This window comes from Dermacentor variabilis, chromosome 4 (genome assembly GCF_050947875.1).
Source record: "Dermacentor variabilis isolate Ectoservices chromosome 4, ASM5094787v1, whole genome shotgun sequence".
In the NCBI taxonomy this organism is placed as follows: domain Eukaryota; kingdom Metazoa; phylum Arthropoda; class Arachnida; order Ixodida; family Ixodidae; genus Dermacentor; species Dermacentor variabilis.
The window spans coordinates 191166543-191181724 of NC_134571.1; the positions used below are offsets into that span (position 1 = coordinate 191166543).

Below are 15182 nucleotides of genomic sequence, written 5' to 3' on the forward strand. Positions count from 1 at the left end.
TAATTCAGACTGTAAGGTATGCTGCCATTCTTGCCAAAACTATTTTATTCACGGGCGGAAACCTCATCCATCGAACCATGTAGTCACGCAATGTAACCTGCATTGAACAGTTGGAACGCTTGTCAAAGTATAACATCACAGCTCCTATCGTAGTAGAACGGTACCCACGCTGTTATGATCATCGGGTATGTTTAATGGCTCCTAAACCGCAGCTTAGAAACAGAGGATAATACTGCAATAAGGTCACATTAGCGAATGGAACATTCTGAAATACACAGTTGATCTCCGAGTCTGATTGTAGGCTCAAATATGCGTGCACACATCGCGCTGCGTGTTCCGTCCAGCTCATGGAGGATGGTCCACCTCAACGCCAGCAGAAACTCCGGCCATGACGCCTTAAACTACTCCAGCAGGTCTCACAGGACCGTTTACCACGTAGAAGGCGCACGTCATACTAAACAGACCGCACGACCGCAAAAACAAACGCTAGAACCTACCGCCGAGCGTATACCTGCCATGCAAAACACCGCTTTCACGCAAGCCAGTTTGGCGCTGCTCATAGGCGGCACCACTGCGTTCACAATATGGCGGCGCCTACGAAAAAACGGTGTATTAGCGGATGTAACCGCCGGTATATTCGTTACAGTGATATTAAATGACGCATAACATTTCCTTAGTGTGCTTATAGTTAGCTAATTAGTTATTAAGCGTTTTTAAAGCGTGTACTGAAATGCCCAACATAATTGTTACTGAGGTCAATTTTACGTAATTTTCCGTTCCTGGCTGTAAATAACGACCATGGACCATGAAATACCGACGTCATTACGTGCTTGATGGCTTCGACTGCTGCCCACTCGTGTTTCCAATGAGCTACGCCTGCATCCAGCTAGAAACAAGCTTTGCGGCCAAATAGGCTTCTACACAACTTCACCATCCTTGCTTAAAATTATAAGCTGCCGCAGACGCCAAGAGTTAGCGATAAGCTGTTCTGCAAAATCAAGACGCCCTGGTGTCCTTGTTCAGCGATCAATATGAAACATGAAGTTGAAAACAGAACTGAGAGCGGTGCAATCGTGTTGTGAAAAGAAAGATGTGAGGTCCGGTTTTCCTACTTAACGTATCAAATAAGAAAGCTTCTCGTCGGACATTGTCGTAATCGAAAAATGCTAGGTAATATCAACTGGTCACTGGGCCCATGGACTTCGCGACATGAGAGAATATCCGCTTAAGAGGAAGACTTTAACTCGGTTGCTCCTATCTAAATACATGTAAAATGAGAATTCGTTTTTCTCGTCAATCACTGCACCAAGTTTGACGACGTTTGTTGCATTCAAAAGAAAGAGGTAAAATCTAGTGACAGTTTGTTTAGAATTCTTTATTTATATTGTTACGTGTAGAAAGATACAGACGGAAGAGGCTATTTACAAGCTATTTACACTGGACTGGAGCCAGAGCGCCAGGCCGACATTTTCTCGCGCCAAGGGCACAGACCCACTTCGTCGTCGTCCTCGCGGCGGCTCGTCTCTCGGGTATCTACCGATAATATCGTAATACTACCCCCCGGCGGCACAAGCGCCGTCACGGTGCTTTTAAATATTCAAGGCACGTGGAGAGTTGTAAGGCTTGAGTCGGGTGACGTGGACAATGTGACTGGTTGTCACACCGGAGGACGTAGTGGGCGTGGCTAGAACAGTTTCATAAGTGACATCGGTCACTTGGCGGAGCACGCGATATGGGCCGGTATAACAGGAAAGCAGTTTCTCACAAAGGCCAACTTTACGCGATGGTGACCAAAGCAACACGAGGGTGCCGGGCGCAAAATGGACATCACGGTGACGGAGGTCGTAGCGTCGCTTCTGTTTGTCTTGAGAGACTTGTAGACGAACGCGCGCAAGTTGACGAGCATGGTCAGCACGGGCGATTGTGTCACGGGCATAAGCGCTAGTTGAAGCTGTGGTGGACGGAAGCACGGTGTCTAGTAGTAGCGTCGGTTCGCGGCCATACAAGAGGTAGAACGGGGAAAAGCCGGCAGTTTCGAGACGGGAAGAGTTGTATGCAAAGGTAATGTAGGGTAGAGCCAGGTCCCAGTCACGGTGGTCGTCTGAAACGTATTTGGATAGCATGTCTGTAAGGGTGCGGTTCAAACGCTCAGTGAGGCCGTTCGTTTGAGGGTGGTAGGAGGTAGTAAATTTATGCTGAATGGAGCAGGCCCGCATGATGTCGTCAAAGACTTTCGCCAAAAACGTACGGCCACGGTCTGTTAGCAATTGACGAGGCGCACCATGCATCAAAATGATATCATGTAGAAGGAAGACCGCAACGTCAGTTGCGCAACTGGTCGGAAGAGCGCGGGTTACGGCGTAGCGGGTCGCGTAGTCAGCCGCGACTGCAACCCACTTGTTTCCTGATGTAGATTCCGGAAATGGGCTGAGAAGGTCTAACAATTGCCGCAAAATCTTGAACAATACGACGAAAGTACGAGCATAGCCCGACAAAACTTTGAACGTCTGCAGCTGTATTCGGAACCGGAAAGTCTCGGAGAGCGCGACTTTTGTCGGGATCAGGCTGTACTGCCGAAGCATCAACGAGGTGGCCCAGAACAGTAATTTGGCGGTGGCCTAAACGACATTTCGACGAGTTAAGTTGCAGCTTCGCCTTTCGAAATACATCAAGTAAAGCTGTTAGACGCTCAAGGTGAGTGTCGAACGTAGGCGAGAAGACGATGACGTCGTCGAGGTAGCAGAGAAACGTGGACCATTTGAAACCACGGAGCAAGGAGTCCATCATACGCTCAAAGGTGGCAGGGGCGTTGCATAATCCAAACGGCATTACTTTAAAATTGGTATAGGCCATCAGGTGTGATGAACGCGGTTTTTTTCTCTGTCCATATCGTCAACAGCAATCTGCCAGTATCCAGAACGAAGATCGGCAGAAGAGAAATAGCTGGAACCGTGGAGGCAGTCAAGGGCCTCGTCTATACGTGGGAGCGGGTAGGCGTCCTTCTTTGTAATGTTGGTCAGACGGCGGTAGTCTACACATAAGCGCCACGTGCCATCCTTCTTCTTAACCAACTCTACAGGTGACGCCCAGGGACTCGAAGAAGGCTCAATGATGTTTTTGTCTAGCATTTTGTTGACTTCGCTTTGAATTACTCGGCGTTCCGACGCAAAAACTCGATACGGTCGTCGGTGAATAGGAGTAGCATCGCCAGTAACAATCCGATGCTTGACCGCGAGCGTCTGGCCTAAAGGGCGATCGCTGAAGTCGAAAATATCTCTGTAGGACGATAATACTTGGTAAAGGTCTTCAGCCTGCGCAGAAGACAGGTCCGTCGCAACCATTTTCTGTATCTTGGGATTGGCGGCCGAGGCTGGCACGATCGGCCTGCTAAGGTCGCAAGAAGCATCGGTTGATAACGCTGCCACGTGATGGTCGCCGAGACAATCAACGTTGGCAAAGCAAATACCTTGCGGTAGAATTTGCTTTGCTAATCCAAAGTTAAAGATAGGTATGCGAGTGCAGTTCGCAGTAATAGTAAGTATACTGTAAGGCACGGTAACGTCATACTGTAGTGGAATGTCGGGCAGAGGAGTGACGAGGTACTCGCCGTCAGGGCCTGGTGGGGAAGACAAGAGTTTAATATAGGCTATTGATTTTGGCGGCAGTCGAATAAAGCCGGTGGGGAGTAGGCGGCACTGGGGTGCGTCAGAAGGTTCTGCGATTATCGGCAACTCAAGGCGAAGGGTACTGGCAGAGCAGTCAATAAGGGCAGAGTGCGCGGAGAGAAAGTCGAGGCCGAGAATTAGGTCGTGGGGGCAATGAGCAATCACGGTGAAGAGGACAGGGGTGTGGCGGCCGGCAATGCTGACTCGTGCCGTACACATGCCGATGATCGGCACAATATCGTCAACTTCTTATTAAAAATTGGAAAAAATCGCAAATTTTCAGGAAACTATACTATCAAGTTTACAACTCTAAATTAGTAACGAAAAATGATATGACAATTACGTCAATTGAATATAATAGTACATCTAAAGCGGACAAAATTAATATGTTGCACTTGAATGTCAGAAAATTTAGTAATACGGAAACACAGCCTTGTACAGAACGTAACGAATTCACATAAGGTACAAATTGACATATTGAATTTGTCCGCTTTGAATGACTTAATGAATGCCGTTTACAGAACCGCGATATCTTTTCTTGCTGCAGAGCTATTAATTTTAAACTTCGTGCATCTATTTTTATTCAAACTTCCGAATTTTTGAAATGTTTTATGCATAATTCAGGCCCTAAATCTAAATTCCGCTCCCAACTGTCACTACAATTTAGCTTTCGCTCTCAAATGCAACACATTTCATTGAAATCGGTCCAGGGGTTATCTAAAAAAAAACTTTGTTTTGCTTTTTCCATGTATTTGAATAGGCTATGTCAGAGTTGGGCTCGAGCTAAAGCTAATGCCGACGATTGCATCCCTCCATACGTTCCACGAGGAGGCATGCAGGAACATAAGAGTACAGTTGTTTGCCCCGAAACGAACTTACTGGATCGCTGAATACAGCTTTGCAAAAAACATGCTCACCAAAGAACGTTTCTAACACGATGAGATGCTAATACTTCGCTTTCGTTCGCGTCGAAAGTACTGCTTGCTACCAGCATCTTTTGCTTCTTGGAGAGGCCGGCTACGTATACATGTAGGCAGCAACGCCAAGCTCTCGAAATTTACCCTTACCGTCTCACCAAACCACAGCGCCAAACCACCTTGCACCGTGCTTCATGTATGGCGGCAGCGGCCGGTCCGGACGAACACCAATGTTGACATCACGAGGCGCCCAACCAATCACAGGCGGAAACGAGGCGTGCGAGCTGCCCGAGTCTGCTGCTGCACTTCTCGTCGAAATAAAACCTGTTTGCGCTTTCTTTCGCTCAATTTCCATGCGATATTCGGATTCGGTGGGTTGAAAACCATTACGTACAGCTCTTCACTGATTTTTTCTGGAAAATTCTTCAGCTTCCCTTTAAAGGGGCACTAAAGGTTAATATTAAGACAGCGTGGACTGTTGAAATACCATCAGAGGAACCTCGAAACGCTTGTTTCTTGCGAAGAAGAGACTTATTTTAAGAGAAAATGCGTTCTGAAGCTTCCGCGTACCTCTAGCTCAGTTCAAATAGCCCGCCCTCCGATCGAGGAGTGGTGACGTCATGGTCTCATAGTGACGTTGCGCCGTTGGTCAGTAAAACGGCGCCCGCAAACAGCACTACGGCTTTTCTGCGCAAAACGCAAACGCGCGGCCAGAAACAGAGCCAAGACCGAGCCGACAGCAGCGCGAAAGCAGAACTATGGTGGCTACCCAGGTAGCACACAAAGTCTTGAAAACGTCGTATTAAGGGATTCAACGTCTGAAAAGGATTTTTGACCAAAATCGACGCATCAAAGACGTTCCAAACAAGATAGCTTAAAAACGAGGGGTGAATACGTTTTGATAACGTTGGAAGCCAGACAGCTTAAAAACGAGGGGTGAATACGTTTTGCAAACGAGTCAAAACGCCACCGCCACGCCACGGCGCGTCAGCCTCTTTAGCGGCTTCTACAATATTCAACAACCTATCAACGCGATCCAACCTTGCGCAAGGTGGCGATACCGTCGTCAAATCATGTGACCAAGGTGGCCACGTGATTCGTGATGCCGGGCAGCCGGGCGAGCCGGGGCATAGTCGCGTCGTCATGGCGTCGTCACGTCACCGCACTCGCATTGCGCTGTGGTGTGTTTGCGGCTGTTCTGAACGTGCTGCCGCTGCCCTTTGCTATGTAAGTGTTGCAGTGTTTTGCTGTCAAGAAAACGATATTCTGTGATCAGTTTGGGTTGTGCGATATGTTTGTGTGGTTTTAATTTGGAAATCAGTAGTGTTTTCAATTGTTATTTGATCAAGGCGACCACGTTATTCGTGAAGCCGGGCATAGTTACGTTATCGCACTCGCATGGCACTATGGTCTGTTTGCGACTGTTCTGAATGTGCTGCCGCTGCCCTTTGTCATGTAAGTGTTGCAGTGCTTTGCTGTCAAGAAGACGACATTCTGTGATTAGTTTGGGTTGTGCGATCTGTTTGAGCCGGGCATAATAACGTTATCGCACTTGCATTGCGCTGTGGTATGATAGCGGCTGTTCTGAATGTGCTGCCGCTGCCCTTTGTCATGTAAGTGTTGCAGGGTTTTGCCGTCAAGAAAACGACGTTCTGTGATTAGTTTGGGCTTGTGCGATCTGTTTGTGTAGATTAATTTGGAAATCAGTAGTGTTTTCAATTGGAGGGCGCGGAGTGGAGGGCACTAATCAGCTCTTCAAGTTCACTGTCATGTTATGTGAGGCGCCTTTTCACTGACGCTGTAATTAAGGCGTTAAGGGCAGTATAAGGACGAAAGTTAGAGGGACGAAATCGTGCCTGTGTGTCCCTAGCGTCGGGGTCGGCCGCTATGCGTGATCCTAACAAGAAAGCATTTTGCAGAATGCAAAGAAAGGCGGCAAAATTTCTGTCTGTGCGCACCTTGCCGATCTCCGCAATAGAGCCATCATCGTGGTATTTTAGTCTCCCGTTTAGCAAGAGTGTTGCAGACAAGGGAACTGGTTCAAACAGGCTTTTTTTTAATGATTCACTACTAGTGCGGTATACCAAAAGGTGAGGTCAAGTGCTCGCCATATTTTCTTCTCTCGCGCTACAGCGCACTGACAGAATTTTGCGTGCACCATACCGTGCTTTTATCGTTTGCGCTTCAGGTTCTCGATTGTGTTTTCGCCCCCTTTACCCACGTGATGGGTATTTCATGGTATTACCGTGTACCACATGTGTCCATATATTGTGTCCAATATATGAAACGGCCAAATCCGATTTTATTTGACGCCTCAAATGGTAGTAATGTATTGAGTCCCTTGTAGCTTTGTGCTTGTTATCAATTTTACTATTTGGCGAATGGATACAGCATGTACGCTGCATAACTCGCTTGTGCATACTGCATACGTGAGTCGAGTATGCCCTTGGTATAAAATAACTTGTATGCTTTAGGTAGTACGATTGTTTGCAGTTTGGGAAATGTGTCGGAATGTACGCTGTGCGCCCTTCGCGCTTTTCGGCGGCCTGCCGAGTTCGTGCGGGTGCCATGTGTGCGCATGGAGTTCGCGAAGCGCTCTCGCAGTTTTTTTTTAATATATATATAGATGTGTTCTGTTCGCGCGCTTCGCACAACAGGGCATGTCGCAGTTCGTTGTCCTTGTGCAACACATTTTCCTAGCGTACGTCTGTGCATTATTTGGTACCGGTTTCACACGGGGCTCTTTTCGCCGCTATCCAGTCCGTTACAAATCGAATTTCTCGGTCGTGATGGCTCCTCTGCGCAAGCTACGAGAGTGAGCCAGTCGCATCGATAATTTCGATCCGGATCGGGCTTGATCGCGATCGAGAGTGGCCGTGTGACACCGGTTTTACACATGGCTCCCACATAGCGAACACTAAGTTCAATGCTACTGAGTGAAGAGCAAGTGCATATATATGCCAGTGGTGGTATGTGGGCAAGTCTTTCTGGTGAAGCCAATACTTGTGCATTCAAAACATTTCAATTACCAGCGTAGTGCATCAATGTGTCTACTTCGACAAAATAGAGCACCAGTGCAGATATCTGAACATACCTGTCCAGGGCAGCAAGTGTGTCTAGATTGAAACCACTACCAGCATGTGCGGCAGTTCTATTTCCAGCAGCGGGACTGCACAATAATCAGTAGGGTGCTCTCAAGCTGTTTATCTATGAAGCTCTGCCTGGACTGTGTGCCAAATATTTTTGGACGTGAAAGTGGGGGTGAATTGGTAAACATCAGTGGAACTGTGCCTGGACTTTGTGGCAAATGTTTTTGGATGTGAAAGTGTGAGTGAACTGGCAAAGAATTTGCTCTGGGCTACATGTGTTAAACGTTTTTCTCATTCAGAGTGCTTTTTTTTTACTTTAGGAGACTGGAGATGTGCGCAAAGTGGGACATGTCAGTGTGCTAATTATTGTATTTGCTGGCTTGCAAATTATTCGTTGCAACTTTGTTTTTGCCAGAGAGGTACAACTTTGCCTCTTGTAAAGGGCTTTTTAGATAAAACACTTACTATTTATTATGACCATTGCTTCCTTTGTTACACAAATGCAGCTTCCAGTGCATTCCAGTTTATTTCCATGTTTATGTAAGTTTCTAATATGAGGCTTGCATATTCATTTCTCACGTTCTGGAGTGGCAAGATGCAGCATTACTGTCTCATCGTTCGCTGTACTACAGTAGTGTTCACTTAATTGTTACACCGAATCCCCCGTTTAAGTATTCTGTACTAATTTCACTTGATTGCTTTTTTGTTGTATGGTTATTTTTTTCTCGCCATTACGTTCTTTGATATATCCTAAAGGCAATATTTCCAATTTTGCATTGTTCCCATTTTTTTTTTATTTCTGTCACAGGATTGTTTTATGATGGTATGCGGTGGTATTTCTTTTTGTGATCTTTTCAAGCTTCTAGATTATTGGTAACATTGCTTGGAGGCAGTTACCATCCAATTCATACTCTTGCATTTTTCAGTCTACTTCTTCCATTCGCTCCGATGTCACTCCTGCATAACTCTAGTCCATCTAATAGCACGCGCACTTTACTATGATAAATTAGACACTTTAGTACACTCCAGGTTTTTCTGTTCATTTTTGTATGTGTACTTGGAATTTTATGTGCTAGTGAATGTTCACTTTCGAGTTCATTACGAATCCTTTCTGCGACTTTTGTCATTGTTGATGTACTTTTACTTCTATTTGCATTTCTCACACAGTTTGTTCGAACCTTGCATAAGCATTACATTTTAATAAAGTGTTTTTGCTTTATCACAATGTTCTCATTTCATGCACTCTTGCCACCTGCCACTCTGGCCACCTGCCAAGACGTGGTCATTTGTTCTTTGCAGGATGTCATTCCCATAGTGGTTGTAAGCATCGTAGCTAACTAAAGGCGGTATTAAGGATTTATTATTCCTAACAGGCTCATTTTCGTGCGACTTGGTAGACGATGCGCCGGCCATGCGGGGAACAGTGCTTGGCACTGCGCCATGGCTCTTACAGTCAACACGGACGCTTCTACTCATCTGGGGCGCGATTGGAGATCGTTGTTCGAAACACCCGATCAGTTTCACCTAACGCGATTGGCCTAGGCCGTGCCAACGGGTGCGGCTGACGACATCTGCGCGGCATAGGCCAGTCGCGTGAGGCGAAACTAAACGCGTGTTTTGAACAACGATGTCTCATCGCGCCCGTCACCCGCGAAAATTAGCTTCAGATGATCGTAAACCTTTCAAGACCGCTTCTAGACCAGCTTTTTGATAACGTCCTAAAAACGTTTAGGAATTGGTTACGAATAGTTTTGGCAAAGGGATTACTTGTGTCTTTCCCAATCCTATTTCTAGACCAGCTTTTCGAATACGTCTTGCAGACCTGTTCTAGATCGTCTCAAGAAAGCAATTAAGCCGGACATTAGCAGAGATATCCGACGTTTTCCCGCCGAAGTTCTCTCATTCGTGTCTTCTTTAACCCGTTTTTATCGTCTTGGATAAACGCTACGAAAACGTTACGTATCTCTTTTGTGCTACCTGGGTAGCGGAAGGGAAAGCGCGCGACGATAAGCTGGTTCTTTATTTTATGACGCCAACTTTGACGCTCGTTGCAATGTACGACCATGACAACGACACATTGCCTCGCGATGCTGCCCGGGCTCGACTTCAGCGATTTAAGCACTGATGAACTTGACCTGCTGTTGAGGGCTCGCGCTGCCGGCGTCGTTGCCTACTAATACGACGGCAACTGTATGTCATGGCTGTACATATTCGCACATTTGTAGCTTTTCCTTCGTGAAAACCAAATGCCGCACTCACCGCCCTGTCTTCGACCTGGAGTCTTTCTTGCGCTTCGGAGAATGCAGGCAAGACCGACGGAACAGCGCTACGGGAAAGCATTGCTTTGAAAGGTTCTACACACGACTTCAGTAAGTCGGCGTTGAACTCGTAATACTCTGGACGAAAGGGCAGCGAGCACACTATGTGATTTTTCGGCTCTTTGCCAACGCGATGTGACAGAGGTACGGCACTTAAACACTTCGAACGGAGGTTCACTCGTTGGCACACAGTGATAAGTAACGTTGGATTCGCCGCTGCAGCTGGCCTTGGCCAAGTTCCGCGGACCGTTCGCGCATACCACGTTATCATGTGGACGTGGACTTCTCGCTGCTTGTTCCAAATCCAAGTTTGGCGAGCCAGCAGAACCAGTGCAGCACGACGCTATAACGAAACACCTGAAACTCCAAAGCGCGCGCGGTGCAGAGTCGAGCGTGCAGAGTCGAGCGAAAACGAAACCTTTCGACCATCCATACTACTGAAGGGTAGCGTCAAAATGTTATTTTTTTCTTAGAATCGAAGAGAAGTAGATAAGTAGCGTTTTCTTCCGTCTTATAGCCTAATGAAATAGGCTATAGCATTTCTTCCGTCTTATAGCCTAATCACCACATTTGTGTGCGTGCGTGCGTGTGTGTGTGTGTGTGTGTGTGTGTGTGTGTGTGTGTGTGTGTGTGTGTGTGTGTGTGTGTGTGTGTGTGTGTGTGTGTGTGTGTGTGTGTGTGTGTGTGTGTGTGTGTGTGTGTGTGTGTGTGTGTGTGTGTGTGTGTTCGCAATTCATTGCATGGTGATCCACGGGTGCCGCTTCCATCACTGCGCAGTGCTGAAAAACGTGGGGAACGTGGTGCGCGAGTGGGAGGATGTGGCTCCGTTGAGCGTCAGCCGCAGCAGCTTCACTGTTGTCGACTTCAGAGGGGAGATATACGTGATCGGCGGCGTCACCGGTGAGTGTTTATCAGGGCTGTTACCGCCGAAGCGCGCTCTACCAACTAATGGGTTATCTGGGAACGGGAGCGTAGCGTGTGCTCTCAGACAAGTTTACGAGAAGGCGACGCCGACGGAATGACGCGTGCTTACACTCTACACTCTAAAAAAAGTTTGCCCCCTTTGGGGTGTATATCTGCCACACAACCATGATCGTCATCTGCCTTGATGCGTTTCCTTTCTTTAACGCTGCTAGTATGGTACTTTCCAGTAACGAACGGCATGTGCGTTATCAGGATGACACAGCATTCCCGACAGGAAAGTAGCGGGCGCGGCGTATTCAAGAAAGGAAACGCATCAAGGCAGATGACGATTATCGTTGTGTGGCAGATATACACCCCGAAGGTTGCAAACATTTTTTTAGTGTATACTCTTAGAAAAATGTACACCCTTTGGGGTTTATCTTGTCCCACAACAATAATCGTCATCCGTCTTGCCCGCGTTTCCTTTCTCTAACGCGGCGAGCCCGGTACTTCCCAGTCACGAACGGCGCCTCGTTACCAGTGTGACGCAGCATTCTCGACAGGAAAGTAGCGAGCGCCGAGTTTTCAGGAAAGGAAACGCAAGCAAGGCAGATGACGATTATTGTTGTGGGACAAATTTACACCCCAAAGGGTGCAACCGTTTTAAGAGTGTAAGAAAAATGTACACCCTTCGAGCCGTATCTTGCCACACAACGATAAACATCATCTGTCTTGTCCGCATTTCCTTTCTTTAACGCTGCGAGCCCGTTACTTCCCAGTAACGAACGGCATGCGCGTTATCAGCATGACATAGCATTGCCGACAGGAAAGTAGCGGGCGCGGCGTTTTCAAGAAAGGAAACGCAAACAAGGCAGATGACGATTATCGTTGTGTGGCAGATATACACCCCAAAGGTTGTAAACTTTTTTTAGAGTGTACAGAGTATATAGAATGTGTACTACTGACAATCTGTAGAAACGACGCTGACCACAGCAGAAAATAAAAATATGTTTCGGCTCTTCTGACGGCAACCTTCTTCACGACATTGTGAACCGAAAACTCCCGTCAGCCGAAAAACGTCTTTGCTTCATTTTCCTCCATGGCATGCGTGTGGTTTCGATGGTCTGCCGACAACACTTTGCTTTCAATGTCTACTACCCTGCTTGACGTCAAGTTCGCAGTGCTAATACCAAATGCGCGCGCGCGTGGTGAAACTGTTCTTCTTACTGGCTTGATATCGTAAGTATACAGGTCCTATACGTGTTTTTGAAACGTCAGTTCAGCATGATTTGTGAGACTTCCTCGTGCGTTTGACACGTTTCACTGAAGTTCCTCTGGTGACTGGTGTACACGTTTTGATGGAACGGAACAAACTTACACCATCGTTATTTCGTGCTGGCTAAGACAAGTTGCAGCGAACTGTAAGATCTTTGCACGAATCTTCAATCATTCACAGAGAAACGTGTATCGGAAATAGCCGAGCATTAGGCTGGTGAAGCGGTCGCCATGCGCCCATACTCGGCTGAGCTGTTAATAACGCGCGCGAACGTCCCCTGCTACGTGGGAACGACGAGGTCTGCGACGAGTAGTTGGATGTCTGCTTGAATTTGTTGCATTTCTGCCAACTCCTCTTTGAAGATTTCTTGTCGGTCTATCCGTAGAAGCATTAGTGGACAATTTTAGTGGAAAGGAAGAGCAAAAATATAAGTACCCCCACCACACACGCACACACACAAACACACCCACAGCCACTGCGTTTGGCTGCCAAGAACGCAAATGATTATCGACAGTTCCATAGCGAAATGACTTGTACAACTTCATAGTCAGGCACGGAGAGTATCTTAGTATATCATCAGTAATATTGATTTTTGTTCATTAGAGAGATTGCGGCTTGACACCAGAACTGGACTGGCCTTTCGGTTCCGAACAGCGGAGCACTGATTTGAAATATGCACTTCGATAAAGCCTTTTGCACAGACTGGCAGCGCTGGAAGTTATCCGCTTTTCATTACATTTAAAACGTCTTACGACCAAAATGCACAGTTATGCTCGCAGAAGTGGCACACCGGCTGCAAGGAGAAGCAGTTGGCTCGTTCAAAGAAGGTGTAAACTATAAGGAGATATCTTTACATTGACTGCAAAACGCGTTCTGTTTGGCGTTTAAGCGCAAGATTATGGTGCGTGAAGCTGCGTGTGTCATGTGGCGTCCATCACTGCGCGCCTCTGTAAACGCAGACGGTGGTTTGACGGCTGTGGTGGAGCAGTACTCGTCCGTGTCCAATACGTGGCGCTCCCTGGTGGCTCCGCTCGGCCAGCCGCTCGGCGCTATGGACGCGTGCGTGGTGGTGGGACTGGCCGCCGCACGGAGGCTGTCTGGCCGCTAACGAATGCTCTGGTGTGTAGGTCGCCGCGCTGACTTTCCGGCTCCGTTGCGCTTTCTCGCACGCGGCAGTCAGTGCACGAAGGGCAAAGAAAAAAGCAAAGCAAGAAACACCATCCATATTAATAAAGAAAACACTCAAGTTTCTATATGTGTAGGCTACCTATACAGCGTCTCTAAAAATTTGTCCGTGTGTACGTGCGCGGATGACTTGGAAGCTGTAGGCAATGCCTGCTTTTGTTATGTTTAAAGCCTAGATTAGCAGAGGCCTTGGGCATTGATTTTCTTCTATTTACAAAAAGTCCCTGTACGTCTCCGTTGCTTTCGTGTCAGTTTGATGGGGAACACTACAATGATAAAGTCGAGCCTCATTCTTAGTTTTAGAATAAAACAAATTATGCATCACTTGGCATTCACGTTCGGGCCTTACTGATTCTGTGAGAAAGGTCCCTCCAAATGCACTATTATGACTATACGTACATGTGTGTGCTCACGTAGATGTAGTTAGTTGTCGCAAGTTACGTGCTCTTAAATAAAACGCCACGAAAACCTAATCTGCTTTTTTACCGACAAGTCCGTGGATGCATGGCAATATTTTATGACGTCAGCATGTCACCACATATACTCAGGCCAAGAAGCAGGTAGCGCTCTCAAAACAAGTTCGCATTAACAATACGTGTATACTTAACCCAAATTGCCCACGTTTGGCTAATCAATGGTAGTGGTTGCCTTTATTTCGTTGTTCCCATTGGCAATGAGAGCTACAAGTATATAGTCCCAGTATCGCCCGAAAGGCGAAGCATTGGTTCCGATAACAAATTATTAGACAGCTATGCTTAGTTAGTAGCCTTATCAGCTGCATAACCACTGGGAAAAATATGCTTCCTAACTAAATTAATAAGCACGCTGTCACCCGCGCACAGGCAAACACGCATACATCTCACTCGATGGCCGCGGACACTCGCTCAGAAGGCTGGCGTGATGAGCGGCAGCTGCGGCGAGCGAATTCCCTTTTGCGCTTCCTCTCGTTTGAACGCAAACAAGGCGCGCGAGAACACAGCGCACACAAAGCCATCAGGTATCTTAAGTCGGCTATTTTTCGAGCCCATCGCAGATTACTTACAAGATAGGGCGCGCGCGGCCGCGCTCTGCCACCGCTGTCGGAGTAGAAGAGATGCGCACCAACTTGCCCCCTTCTGCACCCCCTCCTAGCGCGCACACATTTCACCGCTGCCCCTCTTTGCGACCGTGAGAAGACGACGCTCACCCTCCCCACCATTCTCCCTTGCGGGCGCGAGAAGTCGCCACCGCATCGTCACCATCCTTCTCGGCTCACCATCGCGAGCTTTACCTCACACCTACAGCATACGGCGCGCAGTCGCGATGTTATCGCACTCGAACATCATACGGGATATCAAGGCGACGGCGGAAATTCACCTGGACTGTCCATATAATTGCTATCGCAATAATAATTTCAGATTAGAGAAAGTAGGTGAGTGCAACCTTACAATTTCGCCTGAAGGCCTGACGATGCGAGGAGGAAAGACATGGTGACGGTGGGCAGCAGCCAGCGAGGCGTACAGCAAGATAGGCCATTACGAGTATTGTATTCTGGTGGTGTTTCTCAAACTGCAAAATACGAACTCAAGGAATTATTTCGAGAGCTCAAGGCAAGCCAGAGAATGTCACTCTGAAGACGTTACATTGAGGATCAGTGTGCGAGGTCTGTGACTGACTTTTGAGACGTCCTCAATGTGCGAAATTGTGCTGCATACATTGATGTTCACCAAATGTAAAACCCATAGTATATTTGGCGTCTAATTGGATGGCCAAGTTTTGCTTCCTTCATATTTAACTGGATCTGCATCCTCCTTTTCGCAATGGACGTAACGCATATTAACTTAGTCCAA

The 15182-nt window shown here is 47.3% G+C and overlaps 1 protein-coding gene across 1 annotated transcript in view; it reads left to right on the forward strand.

The window, feature by feature from the left end:
- Nucleotides 1-13276, forward strand: part of LOC142578484 (kelch-like protein 40) — a 32981-nt gene extending 19705 nt beyond the window's left edge. The window contains exons 4-5 of the mRNA XM_075687866.1: nt 10767-10889; nt 13128-13276. Of these exons, the coding sequence (XP_075543981.1) occupies nt 10767-10889; nt 13128-13276 (272 nt within the window). The remainder of the gene's footprint in view (nt 1-10766; nt 10890-13127) is intronic.
- Nucleotides 13277-15182: the final 1906 nt, after the last annotated feature.